A 23,848-nucleotide genomic window follows, 5' to 3' on the forward strand; every position below is an offset into this window, starting at 1 on the left:
GATATTGTAATAATTTCAATTATTCATAAGTTAATAGAAGACAAAATGTCTTTCTAAAGTATCATTTCTAGTATACTCAAAACATTTAGCACTCACATCGACAACAGGGGGAGACAAGAATGTCGGACCCTTTTTCGATAGTTCGTCACCATCATCACAAGAAGACTGTAACAACATATACAATTATTATAAGGTTTACATGGTTGCATATATAAATAGATGAAATATCTAGTAAATTATTAATTTTTTTACTTGTCAGACAGTATCTGCGTGGTGATGAAATCATGTTTCCTCCATACGAGTCATCATATCCTCAATCCGACTAAACATATCCTCTATTATAGCCTTCATACCAATGAATTGATCTAAAATAAGATTTCTCTATCGAGCCAATGCAATATCAAAATAATGAATGGAGAACTCTGGTTCACTGATAGGAGGATCATTTGACATGTGCTCAGTAATATGGGGCAGAGGCATAGACTCCAGTGATACGTGCTCATCGACAGAGGTCATAACAGGGTCACTAATTGGACAAGGCTCAATGAGAGGAGGCTAAACAAAAGTTCGGTAGAAGGAGGAGCAACGATCAGAGAACTAACATCAAAATGACTTGATGATGCATCTCCTGACGATGTCAGGGTGATGTGGACAAAAAAGATCGGCTATTTGACATCTTTGTGTACCGGACGATATTATTATACCAGTTTATACATTTCTCTACCGAAGATAAAACTAGTGAAAAATTAACATCATCCTGCAATTTTTTTTTTTAAGTGCATTTTGTTATTATACCTTATGCATATGTTAATTAATAACAAATTAATACTTACTGCGTCTCCAGTGAAGATAGTTGAGATAAAATCTCATCCCGGAATGTCTTTCGTGTGCCATCTCAACATTCGGGAAGCTTCTAAAACCAGCGAGATATCCACCTATTGATGTAGCAACTCCAATGTCTCGTATATCTAAAACTACAATTTCAACTTAAATATGTTATTGTATATCTTTACAATCGTATTAAATCAATTATATTTTAATCACATAATTTTTTTAAATTAATAAATACCACAATTACCTAAAACACTAGTGGAAATCCCATGATACCATACTATTTAAACTGGTTTTCCTTATTCTTTTTCAGGCCGAAATCCATAGAAATTTGGGAGATATTATCACATATAAAGCGATATGTCATCAGACACACCCATACTTCTTATAAGTATGCATTAAACGCATTAAAATGATTAGTCAATTGTAATATCTTTTGGAGAATTGTTTTCCTCAAATCACTCCCTAATAACCTCATGTGAAAATCAAACAACAATGCTAACTTTATTGCATCAATGTCATCCTCCCCCCACGACCTCTGTTAGAAAACATGACTCAGATCAACATATATAACTGACTTACACTTGCGAAAATATGTCTGGAGAATCTGATCTGTGGCCTTTGATGGAATATAGATGTCAATATCTACCATATGACTGAATCAAAGGCTTGTCATAATGGCAAACTCATACGGACTGAATCTTACATCCACATCATTAACTCGAAACTGTAACTCTTCTCTCGAGGTCACCTTATTTACCGCTCTAAAGATGAAAAAGTGTATTAGAACCCCACTAAATTGGCTATCCGTCAAATGCAAGAAGTGTCCGAAATAGGTACGTTGAAAAATTTGTAATTGCCTCTCTGTTAATAAGTTTTTGATCAGGGCTCCCACATCTCTATATCTACGTGTAGTAACTTGAGCCTTGAAGTATTTTTTGAAAGGAAATCACATTTTATCCCTGTTTTCATCTTTTTTTCTCTTTTGTCGAGCTCCCTGTATCAAAATTAAATTACGATTATATTAAATTTATATCAATTTTGTATTATAAATTATTCAATTCTGAACATAAAGACCTTATTCAAAAAAACAGATATTAAATTTGAATTCTACACATAAAAAAACTTTAAGATGCACAAATTTAAATTTGCCCCTCATATGAAAAATATTAAAAAGCCCTAAAATTTTGCATAATATCATTCTACCCCCTAAATCCAACCATGCGATTCACGTGGTGGATAACTTTGGAAAAGCGTATTTTGCCCCCCACCATGCGAATTTGCTTGTCAACTATACGAATTCACTTGTCAACCGCACGAATTCGTGTGGTTGACCATCACCTTGCGTGCCAACCAACTTTTTGAATTTTTATTCCGCCCCACCACACGATTAAAACTGGCATTTTCACCCTTAACTACACGATGAAGTTTGAAAAATACACAAAACCTCCCTGTTTTCGACAAATCTCACCACACAAATTCTTGTGGTCAGCGCGCCAATCGCGTGATTACTGCCAAATTTGTGTGGTTACATTTCACTTCCCAAACTTCGTTTTTCAAACTCTATTTCAACAACAATCAACTCTACACTTAATCTAACATAAAAAACGCTAAGAAAATTTATCAAAATCACCAACAAATCAAGTAATTTCATCAAAATTTTCAAATCGGAACCTTAATGCTAAACACGCAAATTTCATATCAAATCGCACAAATCTTGAACTGAAATACATAAAGAGATGACAATGATTGTTTTTCTAACCGTTTTGTCCATTTTCGTCACCGAAAAACATTGCAAAAATCGAAGGTGTTGACTACGCGAAAATGTGTGTTTGGATTTATTGTTTTCGTGTGTCTGACGACAGAACATGTCGTTTCTGTTGATTTTGATATGAGAGTCATTTTGGTCTCTGCACAAATTTAGGGCATTTTTGTTTGAAATTTAAATACAGGGGAAATACTGTTTGCCCCCTTAACTTTGAGGTACTTTAATTAATTTCCCGTAAACAGGCAAATTGATTTTACCGGGCTAATTTCTAACTTTAAAGTACTCCTTAAATAAGAAAAGTAGTTAGAACGTATGAAATGCTATCAAATAATATAAAGTCTTTTCTACTTCTAATTCCAGGGTTTAGGCCCCGATCAAAATTCCTAAAACCATTACAACTGTTCTTCTCGATCAGCTGCTCTTTCTCTGCTTCAACAATGTCCGTTTTAGACAACTTGAAAGACATGTACGATGTCAAATTGAAGCAACGGATGCTCAGAACTATCATCAGAGAACAGTTTTCGGACGAAGATCATCCCGGTCGGCTCCCCTCCGGGCTCACAAAACTCATCTCCCTCGTCCGAACTCACAAACTCTTATCGGAATCCTTCGATGATTCGGTAGATAAAAAGCTCGTTGAGAGCTGGAAATCTGCCGTTGATGAATGGCTCCACGCCGTGCTCAGCCTTGTTTCCTCCAATATGGTACATTTTAATTCTCCTAATACATATGCTTTAATGTCCGATAAAATCATTGCTTTGTTTATCTATATTAGAGTTAATTAGTATCTGTAATATTGGAGGTTGATTGCTACGGAAATGTTATCAGGATAATGTTTGGAAGCAGTATGACACATGATGTAAAACGTGATGGTTCTTTTTTTTTTTTTTTTTTTGAGATTCATGTTTGGTTGTGCAAGAAAGTTTGGAGGGAAGAAAAATAATTTTTTTTCTTTCAAATTCTCTCTTTATTTGTTATTAGAGTTAGAGACCTCGAATTGATATTTTATTGTGGTAAATAAGGATAAACACCGTGGCTATTTCATGTGTATGCAAACAAACATACAACTTACTAGGTTAAGCTTGTATTCTTCAGTTAGCACTTGAAGCAAATTGAAGTCTTTCAATTGCTTTGTGAATTGTTTATCAAAGTTAGTGATACCTGTGAAATTAATTTTAAATTTAACATTGTTTGTGTTGAGCCTGGTTTATGATTACATGCTATGTAAAGGAATAAATAAAATTTCTTAATGATTTTAATTTTCTGTTTAATGCCTATTCATTTGAATATCTGACTTCGTTCCAGTCTAATAAATGTTGGACAGGAATCTGTTTGCTTGGGGTGACTTGTCAAGAATGTGGAGTTGACCGTTTCCTGGCATCATTCTCAGTTTGGTTCGACAATATTTATTCACACATTCAGGTATTTCAAGGAAAATATTTTTCTGCATGGCAATGAATTATTTTATATAAATTATTCCTGGTAGTACTACTGGGAACTACTTTATTACAGCATGGAATAAAAGATAAATTATTCCTGGTAGTACTACTGGGAACTACTTTAGTACAGCATGGAATAAAAGACTAAAGGACTTTAGGATTTGAAAATGTTTTGCCTTTGCAGCTTGAAGGCCTTTGAACCAAATTACATCGGTGACCCCTTGTAAAAATTTCACCACATTTAAAACAAAATCCATGTTCCTATTTCAGCTTGAACTTAGCATTTGACAATTGTTTGATGCTAATTCTATACCTTGAAAAGGATTCCTCTTCTCCAAAACAACAGTGGCTTATTACAGGTTGCACTATTGCTTCACTTTTGGTCATTGATTGGTGCCCATAAGTGCCCAAAGCACTTGTCGAGTGACTTTTCGTTAGGGATTGTGAATGAATTTTGACCCTATAAATCCCCTTTTTTGTTGAGTTATATTTGAAGAACCTGACTTAGTCCAATTGGTTGATTGTTGATGCTGCCCAGTGGAATATTCCTACCCAACCACTTATCCTTTATTGCTGGATTGGACCTCTCCCTTATTGCCCCCTCCGCTCCCACTTGGGCAATTCTAAACGGTAGCCCTCTATTATGTTGGGCTCGTACACAGTCCAAAGAAATCATGCAGTCCTCCACCTTTTGGGCTATAGCCATTGCATCAGCTAAATCTTCAGGCCCAAACATTCTTACATCCACATCAACTTTTTCAGCCAACCCATTAATAATTGCCCCTTTTAGCGGTTCATTCAACATGTTGTTCCAAAGGGCTGCCCACATCTCAAAACGGGTGCAATATTCTACAATTGTCCCTGATTGATGTAGAGCCATCAGTTGCTCATGAGGGGAACCACCTGGGGTCAAATGAAGTCAATTTGGTAGCACCATCTTAAATTCGGTCCATGAGTTACCCGGAAAATAAGATTCCACCCATTGAAACCAACTCAAAGTCACCCCATCCATACATACAACGTTTGATGTCACCTTCTCCTAATCTTCAATTCTGTTCACATAGAAATATTGTTTTGCATGATAAATCTGACCATGGGATCATCACCGTTGAAAATTGACAATTCCAACTACTTTCCTTGTCCTTTGTTTCAATTGGATTGTCGTCTATTCCTATTCATCTCCACTCATTGGAAAGGATTCAGGTTTGGTTCAGAACTTTGGACAAAAGTCTCTCTTGAAGGAAAGCTCCACCAACCTACGACTTTCCTTTACTCGCTCTGGTCATGTATTTTTTTCACATTGTCCATGAACAAACATAACCCTTTGATCGAATCCCTTTTCTCAGTTAAGTCTTTCTCAACTTTTCCACTCTTGAATTCATTCTATTATTTACCATAACACTGATACTCAATCCTTGCTTTGTTACCACTGTTGCGTGCCTCTTTGATCACCTCTGTAAACCGCCTGCTCAATAACCTTTGAAAATCTTCAAAAACTCCTTAACCTGCAGAAACACACTCAAAACAAAGACACTATCCCTATACAATATGAAACTAAATAAAAAAGAAATAGTCTGATGAAATATTCGTCAATTGTATTTAACTGTGGTTGAGCTCCTAGCAGTGCACCTACTACTGTGCGAAAACAGTCCAAGGAAAATAACAGAAATAAGCACAATTCTCAGCGTTTCAAGGATCCGGTGCCTCCTAGTATTTACTTACAAAAATGGAAGCCTACCCTTTTCTTTTCTTAACCCCTAATATAAATCTTCCCTCTTATTCATGTTGCCACATTGATCCAAAACCATGATCACCCTCAACCAATCCCTCCATGCCACGTATAACTCCCTTTCCTCATATACACCTTGAGTGGCCTAACAATAAGCCTTCTAGTTCAACGTCTAGGATGAGTGGGAAGCCACGAGAGGCTATGAATTTTTAAGATTGATAGTTAGATATTTAAAGGTTGCGGAAGATTAAATAGTTTTGATATAATCTTTGAAATATATTGTGAAGAGTAATTTATTTCTGAGAAATTTCTTGCTCTATAGAATTTTGTGTTTTTTGAATATAATGCACAGTGATTTTTTATTTCAACTCCTAAACTTCTTTTGTGCCTAATAGATATATATTTATATATTTTGTTTTTTAATCAGCCACCAGCAGAATCTCAGTTTGTTAGGGTGGCTTCTCTTAACACATTGTCAGATCTATTATCAAGGTTAGATTTTCTTTTGCTACATTCAGTGCATCATTTTCACACAAAGATATACATATGCTTGCATTTACACTCGTGCATGTAGAAATGCATGACTTTAATTGAATCTGTTAATATTTCTGATGTCATGATGAAACATAAATCTTTTAGAATCATTAATAGAGTGCATTTACATCAGATTACCTTACACTACAATTAATCAATTCAGAATTGCTATTATTTAATTGCAATTTTTGTCCGACTTTTTTGTTGATGATTAAATTTCAGTGCAGAACAAGAAAAAAAATTGAAATAAGAGAGGGAAAAGTTTCACTACATAGGTTGAATATGATTAGTCCATAATATTCCACTTAGATTAGGACAGAGGTTCAACCTTTGTTACCAGGGTTTAGCCAAGTTGTAGATATAGATTCTGGAGTAAAAGAATTTTCTTATCCCTCGTTGGTTTTTACTTGAAACAGGTGTTTCTAAAGAAAGCTCCATGCCATTGGTGCATACCTTTTTCCATGGGCTTTGTTTTAGCAACTATGTCAGGAGAATACTTATCTTAAATTTCAGTATGCAATGCACAATATGTTCTTATAGTAAGTCTGTTTTGAGTGCTTATATCTCAAGTTCTTGACTTCTGAATTTATTATCACTCCAAATATAGACTGGAAGGATTACCTAATGTAAAGAGAGATGGGAGTTCCCTTGCTGGTAAACTTATTCAACCGCTTCTGAGGCTGTTAAATGAAGATGATTCAGAAGCTGTTTGGGTAAATGCCATAGCTTATTTGATAAACTTGTTTATTGAGCTTTATTTAAAAAAAAAAAACCTTGAAATTCACCTTCTTTACTTTTCAATGTAATATCTTGCAAATTGTCATTTGACATTAGAGTTGGTCTATCATTTTGGTTTCTGAAGGCCAGCTTGTAAGTCTTCTTTTCTACATTTTTTTAGAAAAATGTTCAGGACTAAAATTATGTTATAAAAAATTAATATGAGATAAAGTTTGTTCTATATGCTTGTTCTTGAATTTACCTGGGTTAGGAGACATATCGTATCATGAGAGTTTTGAAGGGTTTGAGATGCCAATGTACACAGTTTATCTCCTTTTACTGGATATTTTCAACTATGTTTTTGTGCAAAATTAAGGGAAGAAGCTTTCTCTACAATTGTTGTTTGCTGTGTACTTCAATCATGGTCTAGTTAACAATCTTCTAGTTTCATCTATTAATTTCCGTTTGGACAGGAAGGAGCAGTTCATTTGTTATGTACCATATTAACTTCCTTTCCAGCTTCTTTTCATCACTTTCATGAGAATGTAAGTTGCTTATACTTTCATTTTGTGACATTTAACCATTTTTTCCAAGAAGAGAAATGAGATTTTATTATTATCCTTGCAAAGGGGTATAGGAGTTGTACTAATATACTTCAATCAAATCAAAATCACTCTGAATCAAACAAGTCTTATCGATTATTTCTTAACATATTGCATCCTGGAGTAGTTTGGTTTTCCTGTGGCCTTATGAGACAAAAGGGCCTAAAATTTATCCTTTTACTTGGTGTGGACTTGAGTTTCAGAACAATAGATTTGGATGGCTACTGCATTTGACATATAATGACAATAATATCTTATTTGTAGGCTGAAGCTGCCATTGTGTCCAAACTTATTTCAGGAAGCTGCAGCTTCAATATGATGAAGGTAACGCTTGTTTGGTATATTTGTGTTGGCATATGACTAAATAAGTTAATGAAGACAGACATGAACCTTTTCTGGATTTATTGCATCTTCTGCTTGATGTTTGATATTCAGAAACTGGCATATTGTCTAGCATTACTCCCAAAATCAAAAGGAGATGATCATAGCTGGTGCTTGATGATGCAAAAGATCTTGTTATTGATTAATGTTCAACTAAACGATTTCTTCCAAGGTTTTGAAGAAGGTACATAGTAATACTTGTTTGGCTGTTCTAGTGCTGGTCTAGACCATTGATTTTCATTTTTCACCAACCTATATTCAACTTATTACTAGGTTTTCATAAAAAAACATTGATGATTTTCTTTGCTGTTACTTTTGGAATATACCTCACATTTTTGGCACTTGAGTTTCAAATATCTCATGTAATTTCTTGCATGAATTTTTTAGTCTCAAAATTGTTACTTTTTATCTTATTTTAATTTCTCACCATTACATAAATTAATATTAATATTTTTTCCACAGATATTTGATGTTTAAGTCTTGTGTAATGTTAATGAGAGGAAATTCTTTTTCCCCATCTTGCAGAAACTAAAGGTTCTGAAGTTGTCAGAGCATTGGTTTCTCCAGGAAAAGATCCCCCACCTCCCTTAGGAGGTCTTACATTGTTAGGCGAGGCCTTAGACAAGGCAAGAAAGCAATTGCCAATATCCACCATCTCTGTGCTGATACTATCTTGTTGTATGATGCTTACAAGCCCATATCCTGTTCAGGTAAAGATGTAGAATTTGCTCATTTATTATTGATTATTTTTTTACTGTGACAATTTTTATTAAATCAGAATTAAAAACTTATTTAATGTGTTGACAACTTAAAATGGTTCTAAACCTTTCTTTTTTCTCTTTTGAAATACCTATGTTTAAGTAGAATCTGATATTGCTTGAAGACATTGTGTGGTTGACTCACAGGTGACCGTTCCTATTGTTCCATTATTAGCCCTTGTTCATAGGGTGATCATGGTTGATGGCTCTGTTTCACGTGTTGCATTGCCCTTTATGACCGAAATGCAACAAGAATTTGTTTGTTCAGAACTTACATCACTGCACTTGTGCAGTTTGGACTTACTAACTGCAATAATTGAGGGCACACGCAGGTAATCAATATCATGTGTCCATAATTTTCTCGTGATTCTCATTCTTCTATGCAGTAGCCAGTCTTTAATCATGTAAACCAATTTCAAGATTTATTTATTAAAAGCCTCTGAAAGCATTTTCCTTTCACAGTTCACTAAGTTGCTTTATTTTTCTATTTTATAGTTACATGCTGCATCCACCCGGAGATTAAAATTTCATTTTTATGATTACTAATTGAATTCAATGGAATTTTATGGACGTGGATTTTTCATGCTGAGTTTATCTAGCTAAATGCTGGGTGTATAATAGAGGATGTTTCTAACTTTCTTTTTTGATTGAATGTTGAGATATTGCTGTGTGGCAAACATTTTTGGGCTTAACATTTGTAAACTCTTCTGGCCAGGTTGAATCTAGCCAACTTAAGGCTTTTAATTGATATGGCAAACAATGTTGGACTTATTGTTTGCCTGGCTTGGCTTTAGGTGTTGTGTGGCATGACCAGAGACATCTATTAAATTATTATTTCATTTAGTCTTTACTTCTATTTTGTACATCACTCTCAAGTCAGATTTATATTTTCCCTTTTATATAAAAGAAATCTGTTATGATACATCCTGCAGTTTTGTCGCTGGTGTCTATCATTTTCATATATGTTGTTTTCCTTTTTTGTTTAAGCAGAACGTGAGTCACAACAATAATAAATTATAACCCATGGTTATTGAATTTCATTTACGGTTTTGATCCTTAATCTGCTTAAAGAATTTGGAAGTTCACCCTCTGGCTATTCCTTGTTTTACTTTTGCAGTCAACTATTACCACATGCTGCCTATATTGTGCGACTTGTTAAACAGTACTTTAAGAGATGTACATTGCCAGAGTTAAGGATAAAGTTATACTCAATCACAAAATCAATGGTGTTATATATGGGTGTTGGTATGTAAGATCTTCTTTATGTATTTTGCAACAGTTCTCAACCATCTGTATTCCGTGTGGTTTTCTCTGGTGTGCTTTATCCTTTTTTGGATGGGTTGAACTTAAATGATGTGTTTATTCAGCTTAATGGATTGAAGAGCTTTATTGTTATTATAGATACTTGTTGCAGGTGTGTGGGTGTTTTCCGTGTGTCTTATGTTCTAGATAGAGGTTCATGCCTCTGTTGAAGTACGTGTTTGTCCATATGTGAATGACCTTTATGGGGCGTTTGGTTTGGGTAATATTTTATTACTAAAATAGAAAGATTACCTTGAAGATAGATTACTTAGAAAATTACTGGATATAAATTATTACTATGTTTGATAAAATTTGGTAGGTATAAATAATTATTGTGTTTGGTTAAAGGTAATAAAAGATTACTAATAAATTATTTTACTTAAATGCCCTTGAATATAATTATTTTAAAATATTTTTTATATTATTTGTCATATTAATTAAAAATAAATTTATTTTTATCTCAAAAAATTAATAAATAATAATATAATTATAATAAACTCAAGATTACCTCAGTGATTTTTAAATACTTAAGGTGAAGGTGGTAATCAGATTACCACCTATATTATCTGCCATGTCAGTATTAGTAATAGAAGATTACTGTAATATTTTATTATTGACAAACCAAACAAGGGAATAAAAGATAGATTACCAATGTAATCTTAAAAACCCCCAACCAAACGCTTCCTTATGGTCATTTCAGTTAGCACATCTCATTACTTTTGGTTGTTCATTGTTGATCTTCAAATCTACATATTCAAGTGTTTTATCTTGCTTGTACTATATGATTGGTTCTGATATCTTATCCTTTTCATCTTGCTCTTTGCTTCCTTATTTATCTATCCTAGCTGTTCTATTTGAGTTGGTGCTGTTAATAACTTTTCATATTTTGATCAGGAATGGCACTATACCTCAGACAGGAAGTAGTTGACTATGCATTTGTTGATTTGCATCCGGTTGATGATGACAGTGGCATCACAGTTTCTATTCCAAATTCGAAAGCTGCTTCTTTAGCAGTGGTGCAATCTAATCATAGGAAAAGGAAGCATGGTACCACTGGATCTTTTGAACAGAAAAATGACAAAATTGGTTTTGAATTGGTATCACCAAAAAAACGCCAACAATCTCCTATATCTCTGAAGATTGCTGCAGTTAAGGCAATAGAAGTTCTTCTAAGTGTGGTATGTATACTGCTTAAAAGGTTAAAGAAAAACTTTTCTTTTTTTGTCTTTTTTATTGTTTCTTAGTAGAAGAATGATGTTCTAACTTACCCCCAAAAAAAAAAAAATGATGTTCTATTTCAAAAATTCCATTTGCATCCCCATCTACAAATGGCAGAACTACTTAATTCTGTAGTTGTTCTCTGGTGCAAATATCCACACTTTATCAGGGTGAAATAATGGCTGAATTTTTCCCCAGCTTAACAAAATACAAAATCAAAGCTTGAAAATTTTAATTCAGTTCCTTGTAAAGTGCTTAGCATTTAGCTTCATGTTTCTGACCTGTAAAGAGTATTTAGTAATTGAACTCTTGTAAATTTTGACAGGATGGCGGTTTGAGATCAGAGTCCTGGCGACCGAAAGTGGATTTTCTTTTGATTTCATTAGCAACCGATTGTTGTAAAGAGGGGTGGAGCAATGGGGAGAAGAGTACTTCCTCTCCCAATGGTCCAACTGTCACTTTGGCAGAGTTGCAGCTTTCAGCATTGCGTGCACTTTTGGCGTCTCTTCTTTCCCCATCTCGTGGCCGTCCCCCATATTTAGCCCGGGCACTAGAGCTTTTCCATAGAGGTAATACTTTTTTTGAAAATTAACATTTTTCAAACTTTACACTTTTCTTCATCCTGGGAGAAGCATGTTATTGTATAACGACATTTCTCCTAGAAAAGAAAAAGCTCACTAAAATTTCTCAAGTAGCCTGATCAGTTATCATGTCTTCACATCACAGGTCACTGAAAATAAGACTAGGGGTGATATGTTCTGGTTTAGTGCATAAGTTTGGAGTCAAATCATAACAGTTAGCCTAATAGTTTGCTCTATTTTTACTTATCATGGTTTTATCTGTGCGTTTATAAACCACCTGCCTTATAAAGATTGATACAAAATGAAAAAATGTCAACCCACTTCAATGCCAAATATTGTTTCAACTTGAATCAAGCTTACAAGCAAAACAAGCAGTTTTTGACAAGTGATTATTTACTACGTTGCTATTTTATATCAGTTTTTGTAGCACTTAGTTCGACTATGTAATTATTTTCTGCAGGAAAACAAGAAGCTGGAACAAAGCTTGCTGCATTTTGTGCCCATGCTCTTTTAACCTTGGAGGTGCTTGTACATCCTAGGGACCTTCCAATGGAATGCTTTCCTGCTTCAAATTTTAACTCTCTTGATAAAGTTAGCAACAGATTCCCAGAAAGTGTATACTCAGGTGGTCAGAATCACAACACTCTGTCCTGATTCAGACGATGTTGATGACGACTTGTATGTCAAATGGGGTAATAACGATACTGGTGAGGCTTCAGTTCTCAGCCCTAGTAAGAAAATGAAGGGTATTCCTTCTGACACCTTAGGAGCTCATTGTGCTGGAAATCAATCTGTGGCTGGTTCATCTGGCACTAAAATTTCAGGGGTAAGCAAGGAGCAAGTTGTTATGGGGATGAGAAGCAATGAAGATGAAGTTATGGTTGAGTCGCAGCAATTTCAAGAATCCACTGGGCAGTTTGAGGAACGTGTGACTGGGGATCTTAAAGGCCCTGAACTGGGAACTGAGAGAACCATGCTGGATGGTGGTTTAGATGTCAACGATCATGAAATAGCATCAAGTGAGGATTTGTTGACAGATAAGCAAGATGGGTTTAGTAATGCAGGTGGAAACATTGCTGGCGCACCATCTTCTAGCAAAGGTAAGTCATCTGTATGTGATTTGAAAGATGACTCGTCCATGGATTCTTTTCCTGATATCGTAAATGGAGATCCTGATTCTGATGTGGAGGAACTAGGATGAGATTTTAATCAATTTATTTAACTGTCAAAAGGAGATATTATCTGTTAAAGTTTAGATATTCCAGTCTTGAGTTTTGATATCATAATGCAAATGAAGTTATATAGACTATGGATTGTAAGCCCATATCAGCAAATAATTCTTTTTTAATTTTCATTTTCAATAAAACTATGTGCACAAATAATGACATGTCATTATGTGATTAAATGTTATTTTATCTTGGGAAATTTTAAAAAATAGCCAAAATGCCCTCCCATTAAGCCAAAATGCCCAAAATCACTATTTCCAAGCCAAAATGCCCAAAATCAATGTTCCAAAAAAAAAAAAGCCTATGACTTTTTTTAAATACCGAAATTGCCCTTTCCTTCATATTTATATAACTTTTCCACTCACTATAGGGGTTTTAAGGCAATTTTAGATAAATATGGAGGGTTTTTAGACATTTTACACTATAAAAGATTTTGATATATATTTATTTATTTAAAACTTTTTCTAAAATGACAAAATTACCCCTCCCTTCATTTATATAACTCTCCTCACTCACTATAGGGTTAAATGTAATTCAGGATAAATATGGGGGGTTTTTAGATATTTTACATTATAAAGGCATTTTCATATTTATTTATATATTTTATTACTTTTTCTAAAATGTCAAAAATACCCTTCCCCTCATCTATATAAACCCTCCTCACTCATTTTATTTCCACACACTTCTCATATCACTCAAACACTCACTCTCATTTTCATTTTTTTTCAACATCAATTAGTAGGGATTCGTTCGGACGAAGGAAGTTCGTATTTCTGAATTCGACTTGAAAAAATACTATTCATCAAAAAAAGGTATTTATATCAATCTTATCCTAAAACTTCATTTTATTTGTTAAGTATAGTTTTTATGTCGTAATATGGGGGTTAAATGCAATATGTGATAAGTATTGGGGGTTAAATGTAATTTAGGATAAATATGGGAGGTTTTCAGATATTTTACATTGTAAAGGCATTTTCATATTTATTTATATATTTTATTACTTTTTCTAAAATGTCAAAAATACCCTTCCCCTCATCTATATAAACCCTCCTCACTCATTTTATTTCCACACACTTCTCATATCACTCAAACACTCACTCTCATTTTCATTTTTTTTCAACATCAATTAGTAGGGATTCGTTCGGACGAAGGAAGTTCGTATTTTTGAATTCGACTCGAAAAAATACTATTCATCAAAAAAAGGTATTTATGTCAATCTTATCCTAAAACTTCATTTTATTTGTTAAGTATAATTTTTATGTCGTAATATGGGGGTTAAATGCAATATGTGACAAGTATTGGGGGTTAAATGTAATTTAGGATAAATATGGGGGTTTTTGGATATTTTACATTGTAAAGGCATTTTAATATTTATTTATATATTTTATTACTTTTTCTAAAATGTCAAAAATACCCTTCCCCTTATCTATATAAACCATCCTCACTCATTTTATTTCCACACACTTCTCATATCACTCAAACACTCACTCTCATTTTCATTTTTTTTCAACATCAATTAGTAGGGATTCGTTCGGACGAAGGAAGTTCGTATTTCTGAATTCGACTCGAAAAAATACTATTCATCAAAAAAAGGTATTTATGTCAATCTTATCCTAAAACTTCATTTTATTTGTTAAGTATAGTTTTTATGTCGTAATATGGGGGTTAAATGCAATATGTGACAAGTATTGGGGGTTAAATGTAATTTAGGATAAATATGGGGGGTTTTTGGATATTTTACATTGTAAAGACATTTTAATATTTATTTATATATTTTATTACTTTTTCTAAAATGTCAAAAATACCCTTCCCCTCATCTATATAAACCCTCTTCACTCATTTTATTTCCACACACTTATATCACTCAAACACTCACTCTCATTTTCATTTTTTTTCAACATCAATTAGTAGGGATTCGTTCGGACGAAGGAAGTTCGTATTTTTGAATTCGACTCGAAAAAATACTATTCATCAAAAAAAGGTATTTATGTCAATCTTATCCTAAAACTTCATTTTATTTGTTAAGTATAGTTTTTATGTCGTAATATGGGGGTTAAATGCAATATGTGACAAGTATTAGGGGTTAAATGTAATTTAGGATAAAAATTGGGGGTTTTTTGGATATTTTACATTGTAAAGGCATTTTCATATTTATTTATATATTTTTATTACTTTTTCTAAAATGTCAAAAATACCCTTCCCCTTATCTATATAAACCCTCCTTACTCATTTTATTTTCACACACTTCTCATATCACTCAAACACTCACTCTCACTCTCATTTTCATTTTTTTTGTTAACATCAATTAGTAGGGATTCGTTCGGACGAAGGAAGTTCGTATTTCTGAATTTGATTCGAAAAATACTATTCATCAAAAAAAGGTATTTATGTCAATCTTACCCTAAAACTTAATTTTATTTGTTAAGTAAATTTTTTATGTCATTGCAATGGGGTTAAATGTAATATTTGACAAGTATGGGGGGTTAAAATAATTTAGGATAAATATAGGGGGTTTTTGGATATTTTACATTGCTATGGGGGTTTTAGATATTTTACAATATATATAGGATTTATATAACATGTTAAAAATATATAGGGATTGCTTTGATACAAGACGACATATAAGTGTGTCAAATGAAATGTTATTAAAATTAGGACGTATTTTCATATTAAACATTGTAGGGGCATTATAATTAAAATTATAGGTTTTTTCGAGTTTCACCGCTTTAGGATATATCAATGCACATTTTTCTTATTTCTGAAGAATTTTTCGATTGTTGTCATTCTATGGTATTTCAACTTTTAGGATTCAAATTTCAGTTTTGTTTTTTCGAATTTCAGTGTTTTAGCATATATCAACTCGTATTTTTCAGATTTTTTTAGAATTGTTCGATTAATACCATTCTAGGGTATTTCAATTTTTAGAATTCGAATTTAAGCTCAGTTTTTTTTTAAATTATCGTTTTAGGATATATCCACTAGTATTTTTCAGATTTCTGCAGAAATTATTTATTATTGACATTTTAAAGTAATTCAAAGTATAGAATTTGAATATCTATTTCAAAGTATAGATATTATAAAAACGTTTTAAATAGAACGTTATAAACAGATAGATGCATTTTGATATAAGATAACATACGAAAGTGTTATATAAATTGTTAAATAATTATAGGGGGATAAATAACATATTAGAAAAATATGAGGTGTTTTTTTTAATTATTAATAATTGTACGGCTGATTTACATAGTTATTATTGATTTTTTTTTATACCTGAATAATTATCTTCAAAAACTTGTCATTGCAGGATTGATATTTAAAATGGAGGGTTATGCATCGGTTCGTTACCAAGGAGAATGGATTCAAGGTCGCAACAACACAATGAAATATGTTGGAGGAGCCAAACAATTGATTAAAATCCCTTATGGAACAACATTCGAGGGATTTATTGAGCTTTTGACGGAGTATTGTAGTATTGATCCAATGAAAAACTACATTCAAGTATCAATGAAGCCAAGAAAAATTGAGCTCGACTGTCCCATCCAGATCCAAAATGATGAAGATGTGCAAGGTCTTCTTGATATGTCCCAGTACTTTCAGGAATGTATTCCTGTTTTTGTTACATGTACCCCAATTGAAGGGCAGAAGGAAGAAGATGAAGATGAAGATGAAGATGAGGATGAAGATGAAAAAGAAAGCAGTTGGGTCAAAAAAGAATACGATTTGGAAAAGTTGATTGATTTCAGTAATGACCCATTATATATTGCAAACTCATGGGCTCATGGAGAAAAAGATATAGTTCCCTATTGGGGTGATTTCGATGGAAACGATATGCCCGACATTCCTTCAGACAATGTAGAGCCTGAGTATATGACATCAGTAACCGAGGGTATAGATAGTTTACGGCTTGAAGATCCTACTTCAGGTGGTGGAAATTATTCTGGGCCGTTTTTTGACAATGTCCCCACTGATCCATTTAGGTGGCTTCCTGATTTTCCTCCACAACCATCAGCATCATCAAGTGGTTCCAGATCAATCCGAGAGGAGAATGGGGTCAAGATTGGTGATATTTTTCATAGTAAAGTCCAATTGATTGACGCCATGAGACAATTCGCCTTACTAAAAGGATTTCAATTTGGTGTTAAAAAGTCTGACAAGAAACGGTGGGAAATTAAATGCAAGGCTGAAAATTGTAAGTGGTATATACATGCAACCAAGTCCACTGTCGGTGATGTGTGGGGGATCAACTCTATAAATCCTACCCACACATGTTTAGTTGATCAAATCATGCCACATCACAGACAAGCTGGGGCCCGAGCTTTAGGTCAATTAATGAGATCAAAGTTTGTGATGATTGATCGAATTTATCGACCTAAAGAAATAATTGTAGACATCGCCGAACGATATAAAATTGATATTTCCTACTCATAGGCTTGGCGGGCAAGAAATTGGGCTATCAATTCATTGAGGGGTTCACCGGAGGAATCTTTTATGTTGTTACCAGATTATTGCTACAATTTACAACGTACTAATCCGGGCACCATTACTGCTATTGAAACAGACGATGAGCATCGATTTACAAATTTTTTCATGGCGTTAGGATGTTCCGTTCGTGCGTTTAGTCAATATCTTCGCCCCGTTATTTGCATTGACGCTGCTTTCCTTAAAGGTCGATATCTGGGGCATTTATTTATCGCGGTGGCTCTTGATGGTAATAATCAAATATACCCTATTGGTTTCGGTGTCGGCAAAAAAGAAGATCACGACACGTGGTGTTGGTTTCTTATGAGAATTAAAGAATGCATCCCTGACCTCTCTGAGCTTGCAATAATCTCCGATCGACATCATGCTATCTACTCGGCAATGGCTGAAGTCTTTCCAGATGTCCATCATGGATGTTGTTGTCATCACCTTCTGTGTAACATGCGGGCAAAGTATAAACGGGACTCAAAGGTATATTGTAAACAAGTTATTAAATTTATAACAGTTTATCATTTTCAAACATTTTGCTTACAATGAGTTTTCATATTTTTTTCCCTCTTACAGGTCGCGGGTGCATATTGGAAAGCTGCTAAATCATACACAGAGTCTGAATTTGGGCAAATGATGCAATCTATTAACTCAATGAACCCCCAAGCTGGAGCTTATCTACGGGATGTCGGCTTTCACCGTTGGAGTAGAGCGTACTTTCCAGGGCATCGATACAATATCATGACCACAAATATTGCTGAGTCATTTAATGCCCTTGTCAGACATGCACGGGGCCTACCTATAACCATGCTCTTGGAGTTTATTCGTGGTACAATGCAACGATGGTTTTACGAGAGGAGAACTCATGCAAGTAAGTATCAAATCGATATTAATTAAAAGTTGTCTCATATACTTTTTTCCACTTTGTTAATCATATTACCAAATGTGTTCTTAATATTTTTTCTGGATTATAGGTGAATGTCATAACTTCCTCACCCCTTGGGCGGAAGATAAGATCAGTGATCGTCTTTCAAAGTCTACAAGTTTGGATGTTCGACCGATTACACCTACTCGGCATCAGGTTGTTGGAATTGGTGGATTCATGGGTATTGTGGACTTTGGTGACATGTCATGCACGTGTAGAAAGTTTCAGCTTTCACGTATTCCGTGCAAGCATGCCATTGCCGTTGCACGACATATGAGACTAACGAATGTGCACGCATGGGTTCATCCATTCTTCCGCACCGATATTTATCGTGCAATATATGAGGAACCAATCAATCCTCTTGGAAATCAATGTGATTGGTTACACTCACCGGAAGACAAAGTTATATTGCCCCCCGTCCTTGATAGTCGTCGTCCAGGTCGTCCGTCCAATAGAAATCGACGTCCATCACAAGGAGAAATTGTTACACCGAGGATTTGCAGTCGTTGCCATGAACCGGGGCATACACGAACCCAATGTAAATCCCCAGCACCAGTCCCGAGCTCCGCCCCCCAGCGTTCACATACAAAAGGCAAAGGAACGAGATCTTGACATGCTTATACTCAATTTTGTTTGTTATATGATTCTTCATTGTTGTACTTCAGGTGTATCTAACCGATGTATTTTTATTATTGTTTCAAATATGTAATTGTATTGTCATTTGATGTAATAAATTTAGTGTTAATTTATTTCATCATTACTATATTTTCTCTAATTGTTTCAAGTGTGTAAATGTTTGAGTAATTATATATTTTTATTGGTTTTTTATGACAAGATTATTTAAAAAATGAACTCAAATACACAACACATCCATATATAACCATAAATAAAATATATCATACACATATGAACATACAATAAATATATACATCTAAACATAGAAATAACGATAAATATATATCCGTGAGCTACTCGATACAATGAAAATACAATTGCGTCGCTAATCGTCGACGCATAGAGGTAGACGACTCTCGGGGAAAAACGTAGCTCCGTGCCAATGCCAAACACTCAAAAAATCGTAACATAAAGACGCCACAGTCACCGGAGCCCAACCCCTGCTGAGGAACATCCGACGCTCGATGTAAAGTGAGGGGATCACATCGTGGAGTCCTCCTAGAAGCTGCCCAAAAAGTCGTCGCCTCTAATAAAGGTCATGTACGGTCGCATGCGCTGCTCCAGAGTCCCTATATTCCCCGAATATGAAATATCTGAATCGTACACCGTAATCGACCACTCACGGAAATCTATAACTCCGGCGACCCAATGCGCGTTCTCGAAGTTTATAGGGATTAAAACCTATAAACAATGAGACATTTTAGTTACTTATCGTTGTCGTTTGAAACATCTTGAATGCAATAGAAATATATATAAACTATACCTGATCGACCAACCCCCATGGTTTGTATAACAATCCCGGGGTGTACGCTGCATCAACCATCCTCGTGAAGAGCCCCGAAAACTCAAACTCGCCAATTGGGGTGGTCTGCCAACTCTTCCAGGCCATCTCAATATGGCCTCCGAAGAATGTGTGGGCAGTCGTCCAACGCTGTGAGATAGTCGACTGGTGATCATCCTGCTACCGATGTAATAAAGCCAAAAAGGAATCCACATGCTAAAATGGTATAAACAAGTTCATGTGTTAGTTATTAATAAATATATTTAACTTTTTATCAAATTATATAGTATAGACAACTCACATCGTCGGTCAACCATTCGCGCAACTCTACAACAAGCCTCCAGAAGCTGTGCTTTGACTTCGACCCGATGAAATAGACATCATGTGAGTCGGAAGTCGCGGCGCTGGTGTACCACGTGAGGAAAGATTCCTCACGCTCAGAGGCAGAGGATGGAAAGGTCGTAGGTCGCTGTTTCGCCCTCCCTTTGAGTGGATTCATATACGGGGTGCGAACCAGCGGACCCTTCCGGACGATCCGACCACGTGCTGTACGAATCATCTGCATGATCCCAAAAAAATAATTAATTCATCATTCATCTTACGTAACAATTAGCATTAATCGATTTATCTTACCTTCTCCACGTATGCGGGAGGAGGTTTAGCTGGAGAATCTTGAAGCACGGTCAAGTCCACCACGCGTGCTCCCTCGGTGGACTAGAAAATACAAATTTTGAACATCTCAATGACCAATATATACAACTATTTATATACTAAGTATGATTGATATACCTCAATAGGGATGGCCTCAAAATCGTCTTCCTGGAAGTCCTCCTCCTGTGAACCAATATCCATAATTTTTTTGGTCGAGCTCGGGATATCAGCAAGTAACCATAATCGCTCGTCCTGAAAAACAGTCAAAACATCATTAAATAAATAATATAATTGAAAAGATAGATCAATCAATGACTATTTAAAAATAAAGTTAACCTGGACTTCCGGGAAAGGTGTTCGGGGAGTACCCTCGATCGACGCAACAGAAGGACTAACCGGTGCGTCCTCCGGGGCACTACCCTAAGATATTAGTAATAATAACTTAATTAGTAACATTTCATATATAACAATACTATAATATAATAATGTCATTTAACAATAAATATAAATTTGAAATATCATACGGACCTCGTGTGGGTGACAGGATGGTATTGCGGTATCAACAGGGGATGTCGATGGGATATCCTCGGCCCTCTCCTATGCAAATGTAATAATAGTTGTCAGAATAATAACACTGTAGACATTTTATATAAGTAATAAATTAAAAGTGGTTTTACAACCTGAGCGACGGAGGCTGGATATGTACGCGTGACGATGTCCTCCAAACGAGTCATACGATCCTCTAATCGAGTCATCTGGGAAGAGACATCGTCACGTAATCGGGTCATCTGGGAAGAGATATCGTCACAAAAACTCGATATCTCACGTAAAATCGTAGCACCCCAGTGCGCTAATGTAGCATCTAATGTAGAAAAACTGGGTGATACGAATGGGGGACGCTGCTCGGTGGCATGATGGGTAGAATCGTCCTCCAGTCCAGGGTGGTCCTCCACTGCAGGATGGTCTGTCCGTGGGCTCTGAACAACAGGGGAACATATCGACTGATCCATAACAGGATGCTGAATGGGCTCCTCATGTGTCTCAGAAGTCTCGACGGGTACATCTGAAGGGCATGAGGATGGAGAAGCCTCGTCTCTAGTAGCGATCGGAATCGAAGAAGATGAGGAAGAATCAGCATCGGGTAAACCGGTGTACTCACGAATCTCAGCGTACCACGGTAAACCCTCCTCGATCGATGATGGCTCAAGAGGGAATGTGACATCCTCCTAATGATGAAGATATTTAAGTCAAAATAATTGTAACATATAATGAATTAATCGACTTATTAATTAACTAGTACATACCGGATCACCAGTGAAAATACGCCCTATATGAGTCCACTAGGGACGTCTCGCGTACGTCACCTCAACATCCGGGGGGACGAATAGAGATCGACAAGGTCAATCCAATCATGTAACGTCTCTAGAGTCTCGTATATCCAAAACTGTAATATAATCATTTACGATGTAAATAAATCAATTTATATTTTTGTCAATTAATATATATAAATGATAATATAAAACTTACCTGAAATGCGAACGGAAATCCGTAAAGGTCGTATTTACGGATTTCTGGCATCCATCCAGAACAGACTCTGTCACTCGCCTGTGACATAGAATCGTATGTCATCTGCCACACAACAACGCCCCACGGGTAGAAATTAAACCCGTCCAAATGATCAACTAACTGGAAGTAATCCGTGGACACCTTCTTTCGTCGATCATTCCCCAACAAAACAAGGTGAAGAATATACAATAAGGCCATCTTGACAGCGTCAATATCGTCATCCCCCCATGGCCTCGACAAGAAAATACGCTCTAAGTCGTGATACTGCACCGTCGAAAATCCTCGAAAGTAAGTATCTCTGATCCTATGTCCGGAAGAGCGAGGTATATATGAAGAGACATCAGTCCGTCAACTAAACGATAGACCTGTCACTAGTGCAAACTCGAACGGACTAAATCTCACATCAACCCCACTAACCCTGAACCAAAACTCGTCTCTGGCAGAGGGTCGATGTAGCTGTCGGAGTAGAAACGCATGAACCAACATCCCCGAGAATTTGGTTTCGGGTAAACGAAGGAGATACCCGAAACATGTCCTCCCAAATAGTCGTAGCTGATCTGGGGTCAATGTAGCAGTAATCCGAGATAATGCGGCACGCTGTGCACGACATATCGCCTCTGCCCGGAAGTGTCTGGTCTCGTCGGGGACTCGCAGCTCGCTGTCAACCCGTCTTCTTTTACGAGAAATATCCTGAGACAATGTAAAAAATTTGTTAGACATGAGTAAAAACAAATATGTAAACAAATGTATACGTGGAAAAAATATAAAAGATGGAAAATACCAAATAATAAAAAAGGAAATAACAAAACTTAAAAAACAAGATTTAACTACCTAATAACGGAATTGAAATTCGAATTCTAAAAGTTGAAATACCCTAGAATGGGAACAATCGAAAAATTCTTCGAAAATCTGAAAAATACGAGTCCATATCTCGTAAAACGTTGAAATCCGAAAAAACGGAATTAAAATTCGAATTCTAAAAGTTGAAATACCCTAGAATGACAACAATCGAAAAATTCTTCGAAAATCTGAAAAATATGAGTCCATATCTCGTAAAACGATGAAATTCAAAAAAACAAAACTGAAATTCGAATTCTAAAAATTGAAATACCCTAGAATGACAACAATCAAAAAATCCTTCAGAAATCTGAAAATACGAGTCCATATCTCGTAAAACGATCAAATCTGAAAAAATGAAATTGAAATTCGAATTCTGAAAGTTGAAAAACCCTAGAATGAAAACAATCGAATAATCCTTTAGAAATCTGAAAAATATGAGTCCATATCTCGTAAAATGGTGAAATCCGAAAAAACGGAATTAAAATTCGAATTCTAAAAGTTGAAAAACCCTAGAATGACAACAATCCAAAAATCCTTCGAAAATCTGAAAATACAAGTCCATATCTCGTAAAACGATGAAATCCGAAAAAACGAAATTGAAATTCGAATTCTAAAAGTTGAAAAACCCAAGAATGACAACAATCGAAAAATTCTTCGAAAATCTGAAAAATGCAAGTCCATATCTCGTAAAACGGTGAAATTCGAAAAAACGAAATTGAAATTCGAATTCTAAAAGTTGAAAAACCCTAGAATGAAAACAATCGAATAATCCTTCATAAATCTGAAAAATACGAGTTCAATCTCGTAAAACGTCCTTCAGAAATCTGAAAAATACGAGTCAATATCTTGTAAAATGG

General features: G+C 35.2%; 1 protein-coding gene across 1 annotated transcript; it reads left to right on the forward strand.

The window, feature by feature from the left end:
• The first annotated feature begins 2,929 nt into the window (after nt 1-2,929).
• Nucleotides 2,930-13,164, forward strand: LOC123205988 (proline-, glutamic acid- and leucine-rich protein 1-like). The gene is made up of 13 exons (XM_044623077.1): nt 2,930-3,303; nt 3,905-4,021; nt 6,195-6,259; nt 6,909-7,014; nt 7,492-7,563; nt 7,885-7,944; nt 8,056-8,185; nt 8,527-8,711; nt 8,907-9,091; nt 9,877-10,004; nt 10,956-11,239; nt 11,605-11,848; nt 12,321-13,164. The coding sequence occupies exons 1-13, from the start codon at nt 3,037-3,039 to the stop codon at nt 12,512-12,514; spliced, it is 2,037 nt and encodes a 678-aa protein (XP_044479012.1). The 5' UTR covers nt 2,930-3,036; the 3' UTR covers nt 12,515-13,164.
• Nucleotides 13,165-23,848: the final 10,684 nt, after the last annotated feature.

Source organism: Mangifera indica, unplaced genomic scaffold (genome assembly GCF_011075055.1).
Source record: "Mangifera indica cultivar Alphonso unplaced genomic scaffold, CATAS_Mindica_2.1 Un_0021, whole genome shotgun sequence".
In the NCBI taxonomy this organism is placed as follows: Eukaryota; Viridiplantae; Streptophyta; class Magnoliopsida; order Sapindales; family Anacardiaceae; genus Mangifera; species Mangifera indica.

Excerpts from the sequence above, each read along its gene's own strand:
- LOC123205988 (XM_044623077.1), top strand. The coding sequence starts at position 3,037 with ATGTCCGTTTTAGACAACTTGAAAGACATGTACGATGTCAAATTGAAG. Across the intron at positions 3,304-3,904 it reads GCCTTGTTTCCTCCAATATG|TCTAATAAATGTTGGACAGG; the intron begins GTACATTTTAAT and ends ACTTCGTTCCAG. Across the intron at positions 7,015-7,491 it reads ATGATTCAGAAGCTGTTTGG|GAAGGAGCAGTTCATTTGTT; the intron begins GTAAATGCCATA and ends CCGTTTGGACAG.